This window comes from Lissotriton helveticus, chromosome 7, assembly GCF_964261635.1.
Source record: "Lissotriton helveticus chromosome 7, aLisHel1.1, whole genome shotgun sequence".
In the NCBI taxonomy this organism is placed as follows: domain Eukaryota; kingdom Metazoa; phylum Chordata; class Amphibia; order Caudata; family Salamandridae; genus Lissotriton; species Lissotriton helveticus.
Window position 1 is genome coordinate 219,211,262 of NC_136068.1, and position 22,652 is coordinate 219,233,913.

Sequence of the window (22,652 nt, forward strand, 5' to 3'; positions counted from 1 at the left end):
GAACAATCTGCTTCCATGTTTGGTATCGCTTTGTTTGCCTTAAATTGGCAGGGTATGCCCAGAAGTGGGTCCCTTGCTCACTCTACCACTGGATTAAAGATAGCCTGGCTGATGAGGATTATGAATCCAAAACCGGTCCCAGGATGCTTGTTTCCGGTCCAGGGAAGACATGGCTTGGCCGTTCGGGCTGGACTGTTCCCTTGAGGCACAGGGTCCGACTGATTCGCATATGGCCATGTCTGAACGGGGGTGGAGGAGTGAGCTAAAGAATGGTGATGGATTAAACCCAGATCAGTTGAAAGAGGGGGGGCATGCACAGGAGAAGACAGCAGAACAACCTCCCTCAAGTTACTGGTGATAAGGAACCACCAGCCCTGGCTCTTGAGGAATCAAGAAAACCATTGTTAAGTAATAAGCAGAGCATGAATGGATAACCTCCTTCCAAATATTACTCCTTGTCCTAAATTCATCCAATATAAAGGTTCTGTAGGAAAACTTTTGCACAAAAAGGTGCGCCATTAACCAAGTTTGAAGAAAAGAAAGAAGACGTGGCAGCCCTAAATCCATTGGTCTCCTCATCCACCACCAATATCAGAGGTGGTTGACAAACTCTTCCCACAATTTTAAGTCCAACACCATACATCAGGTGGCAAATCGAACCACTGCATTGCTAAGTACCGAGACTACACCTCCCACTAGAACACATTCAAATTCATGTTAAAGATGGCAACAGTGTTTTTACCACTGCTTTGCAGAGGACACAAAACAAATACAAAGTTTTTACAATAGCATTTGTTTTGCCTTCTCTTCAACTGCCTCGCTTGGAGCATTTGTTAATTTCACCAACAACTGCATCGCCTGTAGTACTGTATCAATGTGATGTGTACAGCACGACAAGTGATGTGTACAGCACGACAAAAGAAACTAAGTCCAACGGTTGCTTAGTGGTGCATGTTAAGTATACCTGAATCATATGAAATCTTTGCACCACTGCGCCCTACAGAAGACTTTTTATTCTTGCCAAAATGTTGAACCATGAGATGCAATATACAAAACCGCAAGGCACTCAAATTGCTCCTCTAAGAAGCTAAAACTAGTACATCACCAAATCTCATGCAGAGAAGAGAATGAGCTGAGAAGATAACCTTCTCTTGCAGCCCCACAACTATCACTCATAAGTTACATGCACGGCGGAACAGAGGCAGAGGTGGAGGTGGAGTCTGCGCAGTCCAGGGGACAGTTATTAATGCATATTGAACGCTTCACTGGCATGAAGTAGCCGCCCCTCAGTATTCACAACACAATTGCCAAGGCAACAGAGCCAAATAAAGAAACCATAAGAGCCTTAGCTGGGCAATACACTGGACTAGACTTCTCAAAGAGACGGCGGAAGAGACTGCAGATGTTTTGATACATACTCTCGTATAAAGAAGGGCCAGCTGGTTCAGAAGAGACCAAGGCACAGAAGACACCGAACATAAACACCAATACTTTCAATTTTTGCATCAAGTTTTAATTATGAGCCACCATCAGCCCTGAAAACTACAGCGCTGCAAGTGAAATACATGATTCAGATTACACCTCCCAACCTCCTTCCCCCCCCCCCCCCCCCCCCCCCGGATTGGTTGGCTGTTCACGGCTCTCCACAAGCTACACATGGTAGTTAGCTGGCTTAATGACCAAGTGCGGGAGTGCATCTAGGTTAATAAATGAAAAATAAAACCCACAGGAAGATTAGCTGGTCACTCATTCTAGCACGGGTCAAGCTATCCCAGCTAAATGTGATAACAAGCACCCTTTCCAAGACACTGTTCCCGTCTAGGACGACCATCCAGATACCCCCTGGAGTAGTAAGAGTCCAGCTGTGGCAGCCTTCCTTTTAAAGGCCTCTAAATCACCAACTATTTTCTCTCCCTAAGCCAGAGTATAGTACCTAAATTGGCCAAGAAGTGGACAATAAACATATGCAAAGCAATTGGCTATCACAGGTTTAGCTCACACTGCACAATACAAGGGGAAAAACAGGGGCACCTAGTATTCACAAGACTGCGTCCCACTTTAGTCCTCGTTAGTTTGCCACTCCACCTGTGGACCAAGTATTTCTATTCTAAGGATAACTAACAAGCAGCCATAAGGGTTGGATTTTACAGAGTCCCTTCTGCTTGTAAGTGTTGTAGGAACAAGTAGTAACGGCAAACAGTCAATGCTTCAATGGCTAAATAGAGTTTGCCACAATCCTGAATCTCATCTCACAACGGCCCGCCTCCACACGAATTAGGTTGCGGTTCAGTTAAAGTAGTTCATTTGAGTCACAAAAGCTAGCTGAACAGGGGTTAAAGTACAATATAAGGAAATGCCCTACATGAGACTTAAGGAACAGCCTCAGAACGTTTTAGCTACCGACAGGAACAATATTGTTGGATGTGCTTATTGTGAACTAAGGGAATCTGTGAGATACTGTCCATTTACCCTCTTGAGAATAGACTGCAGATAGTGGGAAATCTCATTACATCCTCTACAATTTTCTTTAACAGTGCATTAAAAAGTCAGGCGGTCTATTGAAGCAATAGAGCAGCATACGTCAAACAGGGACAGGTGGAAGCTTTCTATACCAACTTTAGAGTATTTTACTCCCTTTTAAGGTACAGCTTAAAGTCCGCTTTAAATACCTTGTCAAATAAAAGGGTCAGTCCACTTGGACACTTATTTGGTCCACCTCTTTCAGCCATTGGCATGGGTTAGGGTCGCCATCCTACATCAGGCTACCGCAAAGGATATTTGCTTCCCCCCCCCACAAATCTCTTGTATTGTAGTGCTAAGGAACTATTTTATTTGCCCACCACTTTGCTTACAGCACCAGCTATTGTTGTGTTCGTAGCTTAAGACCCCACACCAGTGCTTTATTGCACCACCACCTCTCAAACCCTTGCTCACCCTGCTTGCGAAATGCTCTTACATGCCCTGCATTAAAGCTACAGCCACTGATTGCAGATTTTGGCTCTGCAAATTTTTGTATAATTGAGGCGTGAGCATTGGCAAAGCCAATAGTTCAGCTGTGACATTTGCAATACTTGAGAATTTAGGACAACCTAGCCGCAATTCTGTAAATGTCAAGCTTCTGCTACACTTGCTATTAAATCCCCACATACCCGCTTCCAAGCCAAGCTGCTGTGGACTTACAAACAGTAGCGCCCTTGGCAGCTAGCTCCAATGCAGTCTTTAAGCCTTCCAACATTCAGCAGTGACATTAAATAAAACAGGGCAGCTCGGTAAGAGTTAATACCCGCTGCAGTTCTACATTAACATGGCAGCCAGAGTGCGGCAAAAAGCAAGACAGCATAAACATCCCATCAAAGATGGCGGCGCTGCCACTCTCTGGAGTCTGTCAAACACTTACCCAGAAGGCAGCACTACATTTACAGTACTTCTTTCCAGAGGGAAGGAGAGGTAAAAAAAATTAATCATTTCCATGGCAACACAAAACCAAGGTAACCAACGTGTTTCAGCATGCAAATAAAACGCAACATTCCTTTTCTTAAATATGGTCACTTTATTTTAAAACATTGCTTGACGTTTATTTATACTTTTAAGTGTATTTTGAGAACCAAATAAGGAGGAGAAAGGTTGAAGGGACAAGGGGGACCACAGTCAGGTGGGCAATTATAGTTAATGACCCAGAACCGAGGAGGAGGGTTTGTGAGGGGGGTAGACAAGGAGGTGGGGCAGCGATAATCAGCAGCTTTTACCATGCCATTTATTAAAGAGTATATAAAGAGGCAGGAGGGGGCAAAATGGGGGAAAAAAATCTCCCGTTGCCCAGACAGGTTAATGGCTTTGATCATTACTGTAAACGGTTGCCCCATATCAGGATACGACTTCAAGGTGCCATTAGCCGCTCTCAAAATAAAAAAAATCTAAAGATGCATGTATGAATATTTCCATGTAGAACTTAGTACATGTTTGAGCCGTTAAACCACATTTCTACAAATGGAGAAATATTGCATCAGCAGGGTGTCAAATATCGCATCAGCAGGGTGTCAATAACAGTTTATGCTGCGTTCCTTGTAAATAAGTGAGGAATTCAACGAGACTGTAGGCTGCTCAATACTATTTGTTCAAAATCTGCATTAAACCCCTCGTAACTCCTCCGCCCTCCCCAGCCAATGGGCTTGTACCATACGCCTTTACATAAATACTGAAACAGGCCCCACCTTGCAGCAATTGCGAGACCCATCAAAATTCTTTTCCATTTAAAAAATATACCTAAATTCGAGGATTCAAACAGTTACAATAAGAAAATGTTACAGTGCCTTTGACTAAGGAAATATTGCTGTCTTAAAAAAGCCAATATTCCCTTTTTTGCATATTGAAATGATTCTCAGCATTTGTTTTACAACTTACCTACATACAATAATTTAGTAAAATGAGAATGACAAAGGTAGATACTTACTAAACTCCTTTCTGCAATTCACAGCTCATGCGAATAGAATTCGCAATAAATATTCAAAAATAGTTATTTCTGTAAGGCATCTCAAGTGTTACAAAGTTTTTGTACAACAAAAAAAACGACGATTGCTTGTGTCCATTGTCCTTTGAGTACCTCATAGCATATCGCAGGTTTGTAGATTAATAGGAGATAAAGAATAAAAAAAGAATTGGGAAAGCAGGTTTGTGCGCAGAACTTGTAGTTCAGTCCAGGCCGCCTTCAAGAAATGTCTCCCAGTTGAAAAGTTGCACAGGAAGTGTTCGCATTTACAAGTGTAGTCAGATTTAAGGGTTTAAACACCCTTAACACTATAAATAGCTTAGGTATAAATATGCACCTAAAGTTTATATTTTTTCGAAGTTTTTTTTCTTTGCTTTTTTTGTGCCTGCTAGGGGGATGTAGGGGACCTCCCCTGGTCCGCCCCACGTCACTGCATCCGGTCAGGCTGCAGCTGCTGAGGGGGATAATGGAGGAAGGCCGCGGTGGTGGCTGCTGCAGGGGTGGTGGCGGAGATGGGCTGCTGGGCCGCACTGGGGTAGCCGTAACCCATGAATCCCGCCACAGGAGAGGCGGCATAGGGGTACTGCTCATAGGCCGCGGTGGTGTACTGTGCATAGGCTTGGGCTGCAGCAGTGGTATAATCGATGTACGGAGAAGTCAACGACTGGACTGGGGAGGGGATGACCATGCTGGGCTGCACAATGGCTTGTGGGTAGATGTATTGAGGTGTCAGCCTGCGGAAAGAAAGAAGGTGGTTAACAAAAGGCAAATACCATTAGTGCGCACAAAACCTATGAGAGCATGAAAACATTAGACTTTTAACACCTACCCAGGACATTAAAGCCAACAGATCAATGCTGTGCCAGAGGTAGTCAGACATGTAACACACGTTTGGCATTAATGGCGGGTTAAAACCAGAGAGCAAGTGTTTACTGCAGGTTAAATACCCCATGTGCTGCCTTATTGGATTCAAATCCTATTCAAGAGTATGAAATGAGCATTAACAAAGCCAAGCATGGTGGAGGGAAGATTAATAAGGGAAAGAACATGGGGCGGTAGAAGGAGTACACAAAAGAAACATTAAGCACAGGGTGAGAGGAGAGAGTTGGAACACTTGCAGTATCATGGAGTGCTTAAGCAAATCTAAAAAGTCCCTAAAAGTGAGCAGTGTAAGAATAGAAGCTAGACCATCAGATGGGGAGGGGATGTCCCAGGAGGGACAAACCAAATGGACAAGGAAAGACAACCAATGAAGCAAGCAAGCAAATGATAATGATAGAGCAAACCAATGGATAAGCACTGGGCAGGATCTAATCCCCCTCCAGTTCTTGGCCGCCCACAAAAGGCTAGACCTAAAAGACTGCGCATTAAAATATCCAGAAAAAACAAGCAATTCGATGGTTGAGAGATTAGGATTCATGGTTGCCTAGTGGAGGAGTCCCATTGCCACAACAAAGTGCAGGGTAAGCTGTGAAAACAGACTGGATTAGTTGGTACAACTAATCTTGACCAGTAACTGAAAAGTGTTCCGACTGGTACAGTATTGGCATGCAAATGACCCATGTGGTTCAGAGGCACATCACGGCTTCCAATCGTGTCCTGAAGTACAGGCAGGGCAGAGAGGAGAGATTCAACAGGTGCACGTTAATTATTCACACTATACATGGACTTCATTCCCTCTTGTAGATAGTGTAAAAAGTTGGCATGCCTTCAAGCCTCCTGGGCACCAGTATTCAATAGAACAGTCTGTGGCATTGGGCTTTGGGTGCAGTTGGTTGTATCCTGCCAGCACTACGTCATGATGCTGCAAACCACCATCACGGTCTTACTGGGTCAATATGATCAAACACATTTTAATCCATGGATTAATGTACAGACTTTCCATGTGTCACAGCACTAGACTTTGATCCTCCAATAGGGAGCCAGAAATCTTCACTTCTAGAAAACATTCCTGCGCCAACCAGCTGGGATGCCTCATAGTCTGGGCCACTAGAAATACTGTTCTCTGGCAGCAGTGCGATAATTAAGTGTGACAAATGCAGAAAATTCATTTATCTGTTAATCAGCAAATTAAGCAGTAGATTTTTCTAGCTGAAATGGATCAAAAGTTACTAAAAAAGCAGCAACATGTGTTGCTGCGAAAGGTAATTTGCAAACACCGACTGGTCCCCTTTCAGTTGTGTATTACTGTATTTGGGTATTAAATTGTTAGCAAGGTGAAAGCTTTGACCACACATTAACAGGTGTTAAAATATTGAAGTAATACCACCACACAATGTGCTGTATCAAGTCGCCTATTCTTGATGTATAATTAAGTCAACCTTGTGGTGATCGTTTGGCTTCTATTTAAAGTGTCTAGCCACCTAGACGTCATAAAATCAACTATTATGAAAGGTGATCTACAAATGCCAAAACATTATTTTACAATTCATAGCATTTCAGTCAAATGTAACGTTAAGGAATCTTATGAAAAACAGAGTAAAAAGAAGCAGTGACATTTACTACACACCGTGTCACTTTAGGAAGTCTTCCATGATTCAAAATGGCCTCCTGCAGGCCAGACCACTTTGCGCTGTGATCAAATGCAATAGGTAAATCTAAACCAGTTTTAAAGAGGACCCAACCCCACAAATCACGGGTAGCTTTAGCATTAATGCTCCAAAATAGCACTGTGCTACATTCAGGAGTACACAAGCTTCACAGAATAATTTCCCAATTCTTGCCGGAACACCCCTGTAATGATGGTAGACTCGCGCAGAATGTCTCCAGTTTACGGAAGTGGAATGCGAATGCGCCGAAGGAGCAGTGGGGCCGGCCCAGCACCCACACAGATCTGCCACATCAAAATATAAGAAGCAAGCAACGTGTTCTCTGCAGGCTCTATGTACAGCTGGGCAATAAATTGTGCGTCTAGACTGAAATATGGATGAAGCCTGCTGCAAAGCACGGAGGGCAGGCTGGTCGCCAGGAGAGGGTTCCAAGCCGGTTACCAGTCACCTCTTCCCTCCCAGAGACATCTTAAGTTTTTGGAGGGGCCCTTGGTCAAATGTATTTTGGGACACCTGTTCATTGAATCATAAATTGGATTTATGATCTTCAGCTATTTCAAACTCTGGCCAGGTCACCAACAGTGCACTGCACTCTCCAAATTCTAAATGCGCCTACATGCTACATCTAATATTCAGGCGCAGAGTTGATGGATGTGTGTATTCAATACTGAAACACCAGCAGCCCACTAATGTTATTGCAAATATTTACTGTGGCACCCTCCCATTAAACTGTTTTGATCTAAAGAAAGTTTAGAAATGCCATGTGAAACATACACACCTTTCTCTGCCGTGTCTAAGACTCGCACACACCAGTCACATTAAAAATAAATTAAAGGAAAACATTTCAAACTGTTTAAGAATTATTGAAGGTCACCAGGCAAGACTCTGTAGAGCCGAGCTGGCTATTTTCAGGTACCCTCTGAAAGACAGGGGCCCTAGGCCAGAGCCCACTTTGCCCTAGCGTTAAAACGTCTGTTTCCTCCATTCTTTCCCCTTTAAATCCGACATCCCCTCCGCAAATTCCAATTTTCTTTCGGCGCAAGGACTCCTTGTTGGTTTAGGCTCGCCGTCCATAGTTTCCACTCCAGGGCACTTTTCGGTTCTCTCTGGGCAAACAAAGTTCACTTCTTGCAGAGTTACGGCAACACAATTTCAGAGATGTGCTCACTGTGGCCGACAGTAACCGAACAGTTTTAAGATGCTCTCTTGCAACAAAAGACCAAACGACACGACCCTGGCAAGCACCGGTTAAAATCAGACTGACAACAGCGTCTCGTTTGTAACAAACGGGGCTTCTAGCAGCTGCAAGCGCCTTGACGAACAGGCAGACATTCAGCAAACACATCTGGTCCGGTTTTCGGACCCCAACGAACCATGCTCCTCGCGCGCAGCGCCCTGGAAAGGGACAGGTCGCATCAGGTATGTAGACGAGTCTCTAACCTAAAAGTGAGTGCTAGGCAAAAATAGGACATTACAAAATCGTAAATAGCACGTGCTCGGGTGATTTATTTCAGGGCTTGCATGCGCTAAGGCTTCGGTCTCAGCCAGCGTCTTGGCAATCGTACTGTTTGTTGCAAAACATGGCAGCCACCCTGTTTGTTTTCCCTTGAGTCATGCCCCCTTCCACCTCCCCGGTTGCCATGCCAATGGATTCTACCCCCCATCCCCCCCGGGTGTTCAGGCAGCCAGCGAGTGCCAGTACATTCTGTGTTCGAGGCAAACATCACACACCTCTGTGGGTAGGGGGCATCCATGTGTGTGCGCGGGGGAGGGGGGCTGCTGCAGAATACAGACCGAACTTGGTCAACACCTGTCAGAGACCCGCCCCCACGCAGCGTGCTGCATGTGGTGGTTGGGCCAATGCAATGTCTTCCAAGGAGGGCGAAACCTGATGCGTAATCAACACAGCCCGATGCACTCCACCAAAACTGTACGTACCCACCAAAAATAATGCAGATAAAAATGCTTTGTGCTGGGGAGGGGAGGGCATTTCATCTAGTCAACAGAAACACTTAATACACCGTTCTATACAGAGATGTGCTAGAACGCCGATGCACTTAACTCCTCATGTGCAAAACGTGTAATCCTGCGCAAAACACTGTTCTGCCTCAAAAACCAGAGGCAATGCAAGATCAGTAACTACCACTCAAGCAATACAAGCTTGACGGGACAATCACATGATGTGCACTGCAAGACACTTAACCGGTCAGAAACCATCCAATGGAAACAAGCCAGCAATCCCCTCGGGAGATCACTCAAGCCACCGACAAAAGCAGTGACCTGCAGGTCATGAGTCGAGCCTCGGCAAAGTCTAGCCACCCTACAATCAGGGCCACTGGAATTAGATGTGGCGTTTATTGCATAATTATGGATTTGCCATACAATTCAACACCCGATACATAGTCGATAAAATCTGCAAACAGTGTTTCCAGCGCAAATGGACAAAAGTTACAAAAAAAGTATAGCGTGTTGCAGGTCCTTGCATTAAAAGCGATGCGTATCTCTAGTAACAATACCCTAAGTCTACCCAACTAGGCGGGCTTACTTTTGTGGAGTACAGGGTCAGACTTGGTCCTTCAAGTTACACCCCTAGAGGGGAGTGGCTGGGTTTTGCATCACTAACAGACCTACTCAAACGGTTATTAAATCAGTTTTGCTAGTGGCTTATTCTATTACCCACATTAGAACGTTGACAGGCGACTAGAAATAAGCTTGGCAGTGCGAACTCACCAACACTAACCAAAGTCAGGCCTACTGGATATAATGCTTTCAAAACCAGTTCTATACGTGTAAGCTATGCATCGGGGCCAGACTGGGACAGGGAACAAGCCTGGGGACAAATAAATAGAGGAAGGGGCCTTATTCGCAAATTATGGAGCTAAAAAAAAAAGTGGCCCACATTTGCAAATTGGGGTGGTTTTGAAATAGCAGAGGCCCCTATACAGGTGTTTTGCAAGACATTGGAGACTATGCATTTGTGCTTGCTGCAGGCAAGGATTGTGGTAATGTCAAGGAATTCAACAGTAAAACCGGCCCCACTACACCATAAAAGTTTATAAACCGCTAAATAAAGGCACACACACTGACCTATCACACCAGCCCTTTGAACACTCAGGTTGGCCGATAGGCCAGTCCGACCCCCGACCCTGCACGTTCCCCAGGTGGAAGCCAACAGCACAACAACAGCACCTTAAATTGCAAGGTGGTAGAAGGAGGCATCCGGTAGAATCGAGACTAGGTAGCTTTGGTGGTCCAGCCTTGCATTGGAGACTGCTGGCAAGGCGGTGACCTACAGCATATCAGCCAGGTTTCCAAGACCCATGATTGACAAGTTATATCAGTCGTCCTGCTCACCCAAGGAATTCTGGGACTTTTAGTCCTGGTTTGAGATCTAGATACACACACGTCCTAGCCTGCCATCTAGTAAAGCATAAACCTGCGAAACTCGGCTTTTTTTTAAACAAATTATCTTTTATCACCCCTTGCCCATGCAGCCCATACCAAAGACATGCATCTAAGCACGTAATTGGGCATGGACAAGTTTCCAAAAGAGGTAGTCACGTACCATACAGCAAACCCACTTTTGCCAACAGCTTCAACTCACTGCTATATGCTCCAGCGTCATGTTCAGTAGCGTATATAATTTGTCATACAGCACGACAAAGGCCAGATCTACGTGTGCGGTTGTCAAATGATCACTCATCCTACTGAAATGCACGGATGGTTCCCAACTCTTATTTTAGGGTCAGTCATGCCATCTAGGCGCCTTGAAGCTTTGCTGCAACGCGTACAGCCCTCATTTGCATTTCAAGCTTAGCTTCACTTCTCAAAAGTACAAATTAAAACTATCAATGCACGGCCTTTGTCGATTTTTTGGGAGACAGCAGCTCATATTTAGGGAGTTTCCATGTTTAACTTTAGCCATTTCCCTTTGGTGTCATTACCTTTAGGAAGGTTTCACCTGTTCTTGGTTAGCCAATTGTTCAAGTTCGAGGTTTACCTTACTCTACAAGCATAGGTTACCCCTCCACACCACTTTCAGGATCCTGGCACAATTGCAAAAAGTTTCCAGAGAAAGGAAGCTACAGGAACGACTGTCCGCACCACTTTTCCCCCCTAGTTTTATATAGGGCGAACTTGACCCGAAGTTATCCGGTATCAGAGAGCTTCACACGAGCACCAGTGCGTTACACAAGGACACATTCATTTTTGTTCGGCACGGGGAGATTAAGTTAATTGCCCAGAATCACACGATGTTGAGCGTCATTGCCAAGACGCTACCCGGTTCCCCAGATTTGAGATCAGCCCTAGCCGTTAGGCTACATCCTCTCCCATCACCCTCCTGGACGCCAAATCATTTCTACTGACGCGTTCCCTGCACCTTGACGATTTGTCCCATGGGCAAACTGACCGGGCAAGTAATATAAAGGTGTCGGTTGCGAACCTGAGAATGGGGAATACCGCACTTGTAAAGTGTTACACACCATTCTAGTATGAATAAAGTAGAATGAGCATATAATGCGCACATTAAGTTTAAAGGAGTTGGAGAAACGCCTACCAGGTCCTGTCCTTACCCACTTATGACTCGGACTTGCCATACACAAATGTCCCATAATACGCACATCTGCATAGGGCAGGATCTCGGTCGGCACAAGTAGCTCCTTCATAGGCCCTGGGTCTCGTGCCACAATCTCTACCCATTCACCCGAAGTACAAACAGGCTCCAAGAAAACGAGCCACAGCCATGAAGGGCCCCACACTAGGCTAGAAACCGGAGGCGCCCGCATCCCCACATGCTGCACGACTATTTGAGGCCTAGGGGAAAGCGGATCTCTCCAAATCCTGTTCCTAATACCTAGGTTTGGCCTAATCCACATGCAGCATAACGGCAAACTGCATAGAGAAAGTAACCACAGAAAGCCACCCAGACACAAAAGTATGAGAAAACACCCAAAAAAGTTAGGTAAACTCACGTTCATAGTCTAACAGCATCAGCAAATAGAAAGCCATACAGGTTACCTTTGTCCACAAAGGTTCGACAAAATATTCAAATATCTACCGAGCAAAGCCTGCGCCAGGTGCCCAGACACGTACAGGGCAGGTTTCAAGGCACTTTGCAATTTAATGCCGACGTTAAAGCATTCCCTAAAGGGCATGCTTGTGGGCAGACTTAACCTTCCGCCTCGCCACATTACACCTCAGGTATACCTTCTCTGCTCTTAAAACAAAAGAGCAACTAGGGGAGTGTTGCAATTTAACTTATCTGGTGGACAATACCAGTCTATCTGGTTAGACAGCTCACAGGGTTAAGTACCAGCAGAGATACACACCTCTACCTACACGTCACAAGCTTTCAAGGCCCATAAAGATGGTGCCAACCAAGTCTGAAGGTAATCAAGGTTACATAAACAACTAAGAACATTCGGTGTTAGTGATTTAAAGGGAGATGGGGCATGTCGGCCTACATACTCCCAACCCAAACCTCAAGGTCTCACCGTCTGCCCAGAGTTATCAGATGGGAATGAAGCAATTTGCTCCTTTACTTCCTACTTCCAGCGTACCCTCCAAACCTTACCATACACTTCTTCTATATGAAGGAATGCTGGACTATGAAGTATTTTGATTTTGGAAATGGTGATGGACAGAGATTCTGAATGATGCAGAATACTCTTACCAAGTCAATAGATCATGGACTATGAAGTATTTTGGCCTGTAGGAATTTAAAGTTGCCTTTAATAAAGCAAGGACTCTGGAAGCGGGCCTGTGCCGGAGTCCTTGCTTTTTTAAAATGGACCCCTCCCTAGCGTTTGATGGAACTGGAGTGACACAGGCGGCCACCTGAGCGCCACTGGGGAGTTTTGGACAAGAGCCCACAATCACTTGTATGCATTCATTTAAAGACTTTGCACATCATATTTTTCACATCTGTTATCCATAAACCAAATGCCTGGAAGTGGTGGGGCAGATTTAAGAACATACTAGATACATCTTGATTGCCTGGTTGGAGAGGTTGAGGGGCAGGTTGTGGGGTGGCAGTGTTCGTTTGATACACATAAACGCAGCTTCCCCTGCTTGAGGGGTAGTGATTTGTGACTACCTACCGCAGGCCTTGGAACTCCAAAGAAAGCCTTGTGCCCCCCCTCTGCAAAAAGAATTGATAAACAGAATGCTGAACAATGTCAAACATTCACCCCAGTACAGAGCTATGGGTCTAGATCCATCTTTTTTTGCTCACAGTGCCATTCCAGTTTGGACCCAGCCATATGCAAATCAGTCTTGATCCTGCACCCAATGGGAACAGTCCAGCCCGAACTGCCAGGCCAGTTCCTCCCTGGACCTCTGCCATGGGTATACATAATAACGTTTGCCTGGATTACAGTGAAAGCTCAATTTTGTCTACCTCTGGGAAAGAGGTAGCAACCGCCTTCCCTGTCTTACCTCATATGTCTCACTTCCTCTTTTCAAATGGTCCCTGGTTCTGGAACGGTGCCATGTTGCTGCCCCAGTATTCTGTGCCAGCCCCACATGGGCATGCTGCCAAGAGGTGTTAAAGGCCACCTGGGTGCATGCCAAACGTGTGGCTGACTCTGCCCCTACCCTACTGGCTTTATCTCCAACTTCATGGAGAGGTAGCGGACCGCAGTGCTAAAATCTTCTACAACCTGCCTTCAGGAGTTCAAACTTAGTTACAAGCTTAATGTAGTTTAGCCATTGGAGAAGTTCATCCAGAAACTATATTTATAAGCAACATTGGAGCAGTCAACGGCCCAAAGACGATAGGAAGTACATCTTTCCCTGTTCAAGCAACCAAACTAGGGAATTACCAAATATAAGATACTAGTGCTTTCTCCGACTTCCAGACTAAGTTCTGTTTCAGCGATGGGACGCCTCTTTGCTGGGGCAGCTGTGCGCTATACAAAACGTATTAACATAACATACACGGATAACTACCTTATCTCCAGAAGACTACAAGAGTTGGCTCTTTCCTACACAAACCCAATACTCAAACACTAATGTACATCATATCCCTGGGTATGTAAACATTTATGATTATATGCATCTAGATTTGTACTTCTTTAAATAACCCTGTATTTGTAAAGCACAAACTAATAACCCACGGGTCTCAAGGTGCTGGGGTCCATCGGGGAGATTAAGCAAGCTACTGCCCAGAGTCACAGGGTGCTGGGCTGAGCTGCCACTTGCGCCGGGACTCAAATCGTGAGCCATCTGCTCCAGAGTCATCCGCCCTGGCTGCCGCGCCACACCTCTCCCCTGTGTACAAATATGTATAACAACTATTGTTTTTAAAGCATCTGGATATTGAATGGTCTGCTTAACAAACTTATAGTACTTATTGCGATAGTATATATATTCTATGTTTATAGGTCACTGCATAGTTTATACAAGTTATTTGATAAGATGATTATGGGTCAGATCACAATATGCAAATATTTCCATGACTATATTTTATCTACAAGTGCTTCGCTATTGAAATTGAAGTTAAAAATGTTTTATTTGGGTATCATTTTTTTTTATTTGCTTGCAAGTCTGAGCTAATGCAATACAACTTCAAATCTCAATAGATTATCTTCCTTATACATTTATATCTTTTCTATCTAGTCATGTACCTATATTACTCAACTTTAAGTATAGATGAATAAGAAAAAAAAAAGTATTTGACCCTCTAATGCATTTATATGTCTCACCCTTTATCTCAAATCCTCTACCTCCACACTGACTTATCCCAAACCTTATTCTACTACTGTGAGGTCCAAAATAACCCTTTCTAGACTCTCCCCCACCTCTATCCTCCCTTTCCCTCATCCCAAACCAAATCTCAGTACTATGCTCTTCCAAATAACAGTCTAGAACTTCCTTCTTCTCGCCTTCCATTGTCATATTCAATACAACTAAAAGACTCATGTCCACTGCTCAAATTCTCAATTTTTTCTATATTAATCCACCACTAATTCTTTTTGTGTTCTGAGGCGGCGTGCTACTCGCCAATAACCACTTTGGCACCTCGTCGGTGACTAGTAAGAGCTATTTAAATACCATTAACCTATACATTTACTCTCGACGTCTCAACAAGGGAAGAGTGTTACCGGCAAGGTGTGTTCACAATCTGGATAGTAACTGCAAGCTCTACGCAGAGCCCCACCTGGGCCCTGGCAAGCATGTGCCCAGCTCATGAGATTGATAGAGCACTTTAACAGCCCTGGGTACCCACTCAACGCAACCACCACATAACCAACTGCGAGGAAGACCAGTGGGCTACTGTACCTGCTGTACAGGTCTGTGAAACCAGGTATCCAACACCCAGTGGGTGAGGCTGGCTCCGGTTTCTACCACCCTTAACTGACTGGTAGTACCAACGGCTGGTAGACTGTAGATCCAGTCAGCACATTTATGGCTGAAGAATTCCACATGCAGGCCAAATGGAAAGAATCACTGAAATGTGCCACAGGGGACCAAACCATGTAACAGGGTTGGCCAAGTACTGCAAAAAAAGCAAATTATGCGACATACGACAGTATTACTTATTTAGTTACATATTACGCAACCTGGGCAAAGATTTCACGTTTTTGGTAGCATCTGAACACCCAACTACAGCAGTAAGCAACTGAAAGTCGACCAGTAAAACTTTGCGATTGGCTTTCCCGGTGCAGGACCGATACCCCATGCCAGCTAGAAAAATATATTTTGTTTAAATACACAGATAATGCAGTTGACGATGCATTAATCATCAATACAAAAAGGTGTTTGTCTAAAATAGTGTATTTACCCATGTAGAGAACTCTTCTTTGTAATGTGAATATGCCCATGTTCTACTATGGGATACATGGCAGTGATGATTATGTGGCAAAGACAGGCTAATGCATAACGCCATAGGATCGCATCACAGTAGCCCTGCGGATACAGGAACCAGGCAGACAACCATTATTAACCCACACCCTACTAACCATGCACAACAGCGGCCTCATACTACAAACCAAAGCGCCGCGAGGCACGATTAGATATACGGGCGCTATATCAATACAATAGAAAGCTTGAGTGAGAAAGACAAGTTTCCATCACTTCAAAAGGATGCAATCCATCGGGTCAACCAGCCACACGGTGTAGAGGTGAACAGACAAGCTGAGGTATAGCCCAATCGCATTCTGCACTTTGTGCAATTAAGGGATCGCTGGCACCCACGATCCTGGCAAACAATACGTAATGCAAGCACCCACGCATCACCTGGCCGTCCCCCTTGGCAACCAATACATCATTTATAGCTTGCACTGGCCTGCTTTCTGAATTGGTCGCTTCCATTTACTTCGGCGTAAGCCTAGAACTGAGCTGGCCTCAAGCACTCATCTATAGTTAAATGGTGCCAGTAACAGCTCAGATGTGTAATGGTCCATGTATTCTATAGGCTTGGCAGCAATGGGGATTACCAGATGTGATCACATCTGACCCTAGTGCCTCGATTCCAAGAACAAGGAATGGTGTACATAGAGTGGAGACACTGAGTAAGAGAGGACCAGTTACAAACTAACAAAAAATAACTGCACCCTGTATATGGTCCAGATCACAGGGATGCGTAGACTCCGCATTTCATCCAGAAGTGAATATCATTTACTGCCAAGGCAACGGAGAGCCTAGAGCGCGCTGTATATTATTAATAATACTTTGACATGCACTAATCTCCCGAGCTCTTAACGGCGCAGGTATTGCGACCCTAGCTGCCCCCTTCGTCCTATTGGAGACCATTACTTAAATCAGACACCTTTGCAGGTTCGCAGACTGTCGAAGCAGATTCAGCCTTCCACCCTTCCGATGTCGGTAAAAGGAGTACCATTACATTGGTTAACATTAACACCTGCAATTTACAGCGATACGATGCGTAAATGCAGCGAGAGGGGCAAAATTACAAATCGAAATCCAACAGCTTCTTTCTGTATGCCCGGCGCCCCAGAGGTCCAACGAAAAACAAGCCCGAGCCGTTCCCACCTCTTATCTCCAAGGCCGGGGGAGGGGTAGTCAACAGCGAACCGACCACTGAAGGAGCATTGTTATGGCAACGCTCCCGCTCGCTCAGCATACCCAGCACTGTTTAAACTCAACACAAGACAAAAGTTATGACTGTCGACAGAGCCGTGCAAACCACCATCACAAAAGCAGGGAACAAGTTTACAGTGAAAAAAAAAACGTCCGAAACAAGAAAACCTGCTTGTTGAAGTAAAGCACATAAAAATAGTAATTATGCTCCTGAAATGACGCAAAGCCCGAGTGCATTAATCATTAAAGGGAAGGGGCCGTATTGACAGAACCCATTGTCTGCCCGGAGAACACTCGTCTTGTGCACAGCAGCTGCCGGGTCCTATTAGCTGGGTAAAAAGGGGACACTTGTGAGCGCGAGGGGGCGGGAGCAGGCCAACGTAAAGGGCAGACAATGGGACACATTTTGCAGACTACCGAGGCTCTATAGAACATCTGCCCGGCTCATTTTTGACCCCTTTTCAGCTTCTTTCAGGAGACTGTCTGGAGAGCAAGCGCCAAGTGAAAAAGGCGGAGCTAGCTCAAAGAAGGACTGGCGCAGCCACTCGCATAAAGCGCCAACATGCAACAGAACCAGAAAGAACATATGAAAGCTGTACAACCTAAACCCTGTGCGACAAACCCACTTTATTTAGAACGTTTTTTAATGATTACCCACATCTACAAGGAAAAAAAAATTTGGTACGCTTACCCATATGGTCTTTGTAGAAAGGCGGGATGTATTTGTTGAACTCCTATGGTAAACCCTAGGCAACAGATGGAAACAGATTGTTAAATTATACGTTCACAAGCAACAAAAAATAAATTCTCTTCATTGCAACTCGGTTTCTCCGAAGTAGCTTAATGCGAGGCGTGGGAGGAGGAAAGTTCCCAACAATCCATGCCCCTGGGTCTGGTGACTCAGATCAGCTAATGTATCTACCCAAAAGCAAGCATATAGTCACATATCAGATCACAGCGGTTGCTCCGCCTTTCATCCTTCTGAGGTGGATGGAGTGACTAAAGTTAATTATCTTTATTGAAAGTCTCAAGAGCCCCCCTCCCCACCACATTTATGTTATACAAGCACCTAGACGTGCCCTAGTTTATCAATGCTACACATTTATGACAGGTGAAATCCCCTCCCCAGGAGGTTAAAAAGCCCAAAACAACCACAAGGGCAATGAGCACGCACATTCCAAACCCTCCCGCAGTCCGATGGAAAATGCGAGGAGGCTCAAAACACCGGCAGGAGTTACGTGCGCTCGTGGACAGGGAGAATTTCAGCAATACCAATGGAATTTGGAAGGCTGCTGCGAGCCAGTAATTAATAGACGACAGTTCCACAGTATATTATCCGGGAGCCACTTCACAGTAGAGGGCGAACAGAGCCGATTGGACAAGAGGTGGGCCAGACATTGGAGGAGAAATCAGCTCCGTGGGTCAACAGCTTTAAACAAACAAGTACATGTCACCCACCACACACTACCCTTTCTGGGGTGTGGTGAAGATTAAATACTAGCCCAAAAGCACTCCGCTTCTCGCATGTACAAAATGCCACGCATTTGCAACAGACCTCACGTGGGTGCTAGGTTGGGCCGCCATGTCAGATTTCCTCAGCAGGAATGGATACTTTTAACATGTCACAGTATGTAAAGTGAATTGGATACATTTAGCATCTGACACGGCCCTCCTGGACTGGGCTAGCCAGGTTTTAGCGAGGCCTCTACGGGCAGTTAAGGCCCCGGCCTCCTTGCATCTGTCCATAACAGACAGACAACCAGCGAAGCCAATGGCCAACATAACTGCAACAACCGGTCTTGGGTTGCTTGCACTTCGTTCAGGGAGGACGTGAGCATTTCAGGATGGGCTATTCCCATTGGAGCAGGGTCAAGGCTGATTTGCATGTGGCTGGCTTCAAGTAGAGGAAGTGGGCAAGACAACAATGGGTTGCAATGCCACCCAATCAACTCAGTTGTTAGTGCAAGCATCCTCTCATCACCTTGTGTTTGAATCACTAGTATAACAGAAGGACTTTATTTTTCAGGCATTTCTCTGCTGGAAGGTTAGGGGCTGCTTCTTAAACTCCCAAAGGGCAGCACTGGTTTCTCACTTTATGGCAAGCAGGCATAGAGGAAGGCATAAGGAAAAGACTGGTCCAAAAGATGAGAAACAATAGAAAACGAAAAAAATAGATGGTTGGAAAGCCTGTGGTACAAGTGGGCTGGGCTAGTTGGAATTCTTCTGTCAGGTCTGTTTTTGGTTCCCAGGCCGATCCTAACAGGAATATAAGAGTCCTCACCACTCTGAATATTCCTTGGTTTCGCTCCCAAGTAGGCCAGGTTGACATTGGCTTTCCTCCCGTCAATGATGGGGTTCGGGTCTTTGCACGCCCGGTCCGCCGCGGCCCTGTCCACCATGGTCACCTGTAACACAAAAAGACATGTTAGTGTGAGGGCCAGGCCACCATGACCAATCAAACACCCCCCACACACACAAAATGTAACCTCTAATTTATAGACAAAAGTATAAATGAGCTTTTTTTTCCAAACTATTTTTTAAATTAAGTCAGAGAGACTAGAGATATGTTAAGAGGGGTATCAGACTGCACACCTAGTTTTCATGCAAGACTTTAAGGAAGGAATTAAACAGTTTCACTCGAGCAGGCACAAGGTGTCCAATCGCAGCTTTCATTTCACTCCCAACAGTGTGACGGCGAACAGATTAGTAATACTGCACAGTACACGGGGTTAGAATCTAACAATGAATAAAGCCACAAAGATGAGGTCCGACAAGTAACGTCACAGGTCAAGTGGCCACAGGCCGCACTTAAATCAGCACTGATGCAAGTGAGTGCTTTTCGATGGTGAAAGATGTTTGGGCGCTAGATTGTATGTACTATGCACAGCATTATGTAGAGTGCCTTTAGAGTTTTTAAATATTTGATATACCTCACTGAAACCAAGACAGTAACATTCTGTCACGTTAAATTTAGTGCGCTACGTCACGTGCGCGCAAACAACGGAGCAGGTGATACCAGCAGAGCCATGGACAGCGGTTTATGTGTTGTGTGTGACTCAGTTTCGTACAAAAAAACTGCATGCTGGGGGAGGGGTCGTGGTAGGTATTTGTGTGCAAGTCATGTGTCGAGTGGCTTTGTTTACAAACAGCAACTATACCGGTCCTTCCAGAAGCGAGGTTTTGCCAAAGCTAGCGTGGAAGAGCCAGAAACAACACAATTTCGCAGCAGTGCGCACAACACGGGTCACCCGCTCTTCAGCATAGCGCCATACAAAGGGGTTCACCCTACAGAGGGGGGTGCGCACGTGCATTTCACGCACGTCAAAAAGTAGAACAGAAAGTCCCAGTGTGGTGATGGGGAGCCTAGTCTAACCCTCCGCCCTGCCACCGCAGTGTTCACCACAACAAGCTCCGGGAAACAGCTGTGGCAGGTGCACTCCAGTGCCACTCCTACTGCGAATTCGGTTTTTCTTTGTTTACAGGATTTTCAGGTGGGTGGAGGGGCGCTATACTGCGCACGGAACCCAAGGGCCAGCAGAGCTCAGTTGAAAGGAGCGTTTTCTTTTAAACGAGGCTTTCCCTCCAACAGCAGCGCCTGAGAGCGAATGACAATCTCTTTGTCTCGGTAAGGCGGCCCCCTGTGCCATCTCACCCGCACCCACCTCCTCCGCATGCACAATCCCCAGGAAACCCCCGTGGTGGGGGCGGGGGCTCCTTTGTGGTGGAGCCATTTATTTTGTGCCTGGAGACCGAAATATATATCAGACAAAAGGCAGGGGAGGGCATGAGAGGCACAAAGCAGTGAGAGCAGCGCCTCGAGCGGGCAGGCGCGGATCAGGAGCTTTGTTGATTAGTATTTCACCCACACTTCTCACTTTATCCATCTATGATACATTTACAGTCACCACCCCGGGCGGGGGTACGGGGAGGGATGTTGATGGTCCACATTGAGCAGGAAGTCAACTGCGAGGCAGCTGCAACGCGTATAACAAAGGAGGCCAGGCAGGTGCCTCATGTCCGAGAGGGAAAGACAATTAGGCATTTGGGGGAAACCAGAGCATACGAGGCGCTAATATTACCATACTTGTATGGGGGAGGGGGGCTCTTTGCGCCCCCCCCCCCAAAAATAATGTTATTAAGATTCTTCAGGGGTACCCCACAGAAATCGGAGATGCGAATACCGAGATACTAGAGTTCGCATCTGCGCGGGTGGGAGAGCAGTTAAAGCCCCCAAAACGCGACTCCCCAGAACATATTGCAAATGACGTCCCTTTCCCCCACCGGCAGAACACTAGCTGTATGCTCTGACATATAGCGTGGGCTCACCACGGAAGGGGATGGGGGACGACCGAATCCCTTATTACAGCTGGACTCCACAGTGTGGGCGCTGCCGCAGCAATAGCCTCAAGTGTTTGGAAAGAAAATACAGCGCCTTGCCTCGGAGTGCTCGTGCACCTCTCTGTATCCACAGCAATCTCCCCTGTTTTATGTATTCCTAACTCCGTTCTCTTGCTGCCTGGGTTTTTCGGCGCTTTACAAAACCCAAAAGAAAAGCTGTAACAACTCCCCACTTTAAGACCGTGAGTTTACCGTCACGGAGCGCTCGATCCAGAGCCAGGGTAAGGAAATAACCCAAAATACTCCCTATTGACGGCCACAGGCCACCTTACCACCTGCAATATATAGTTGACCACTTTCGTGCAAAAAGCGCTATATTTCCAGGCCCCCTCACATAAGAACATACATGAAAAGTCCAGTACAAAATCCCCGCACGAGTACACGGTCAGCAGTGCCTAGATCAAACCACTGGTCAGTGCGTCCACGCAGAGAGCGCTATATCCGGGCAGCACTTACAAAGCCGTAGCCCCGGGACTTGCCGGTCTGCCGGTCGGTGATGACCACGGCCTCCTCGATGTCCCCGAACACCTCGAAGTACTTCCTGAGCGAGGCGTCGGTCGTGTGGTAGGGGAGGCCGCCAACAAAGATCTTGGTCATGGTGGTGTCCTTCTGCAGCGTGTGCATGGCGGCCGGGGGACTGTGCAACGGCAGGCGCTGGAGCAGCATGAGACAGGGGCTGTGGGCACCCGTGGGCGGCGGCGACGTGCGGGGGAAGAAGAGCTCCGAACGGGCAGGGCTGGCAACGGGAGCGAGAAGCAGTCCTCAGGCAGCGCGGGTCCCCATACGCCTGATGCGCGCCCTACACCGCCGACCCGATGTGTACCACTGTGGGGCTGTACGAGCTCTACAAGCTTTGTACCGAGCCGGAGCACGCCCCTGGCCCGGAGGCCACGCCCACTCCCTGCGCCCTCGTCGAACCAGCGGGCTAGGGTGGGGCGCGTGCACCATGGGAGCTGTAGTTCAAAGAGGAAGAAATAGCCTAGCATTAAAAGAAAACACTGTGAAATAGGGATGAAGGGGAGGGGACCGGCAGGATGAATGTAGGAAGTTAAGAGGAGGTGTAGGTGTGGGCTTTCCCTCCTGGAACTTGTTTATTTGTAACTCTCACCACGAGTAACTTTTGTACCTTGTTATTAGTAGTTTTACCTACTTCCTTTCTGGGTAAAGTTTACGCG

At 46.3% G+C, this 22,652-nt stretch overlaps 1 protein-coding gene across 1 annotated transcript; it reads right to left on the reverse strand.

The window, feature by feature from the left end:
• Positions 1-3,526: 3,526 nt before the first annotated feature.
• Positions 3,527-22,304, reverse strand: RBM38 (RNA binding motif protein 38). Its single transcript, XM_078651973.1, has 4 exons — positions 21,934-22,304; positions 19,361-19,484; positions 17,771-17,825; positions 3,527-5,220 (listed from the first exon to the last, which is right to left on the reverse strand). Exons 1-4 carry the CDS (start codon positions 22,141-22,143, stop codon positions 4,914-4,916), a joined length of 696 nt encoding a protein of 231 aa, XP_078508099.1. The 5' UTR covers positions 22,144-22,304; the 3' UTR covers positions 3,527-4,913.
• Positions 22,305-22,652: the final 348 nt, after the last annotated feature.

What these genes read in the sequence shown, in the direction of transcription:
- RBM38 (XM_078651973.1), bottom strand. Translation starts at nt 22,143, where the DNA reads ATGCTGCTCCAGCGCCTGCCGTTGCACAGTCCCCCGGCCGCCATGCAC. An exon ending in AGTCCCGGGGCTACGGCTTT is followed by an intron (nt 19,485 to 21,933) that starts GTAAGTGCTGCC and finishes TTTGTGTTACAG; the next exon opens with GTGACCATGGTGGACAGGGC. An exon ending in TTTCTACAAAGACCATATGG is followed by an intron (nt 5,221 to 17,770) that starts GTAAGCGTACCA and finishes TTCTTTCCGCAG; the next exon opens with GCTGACACCTCAATACATCT.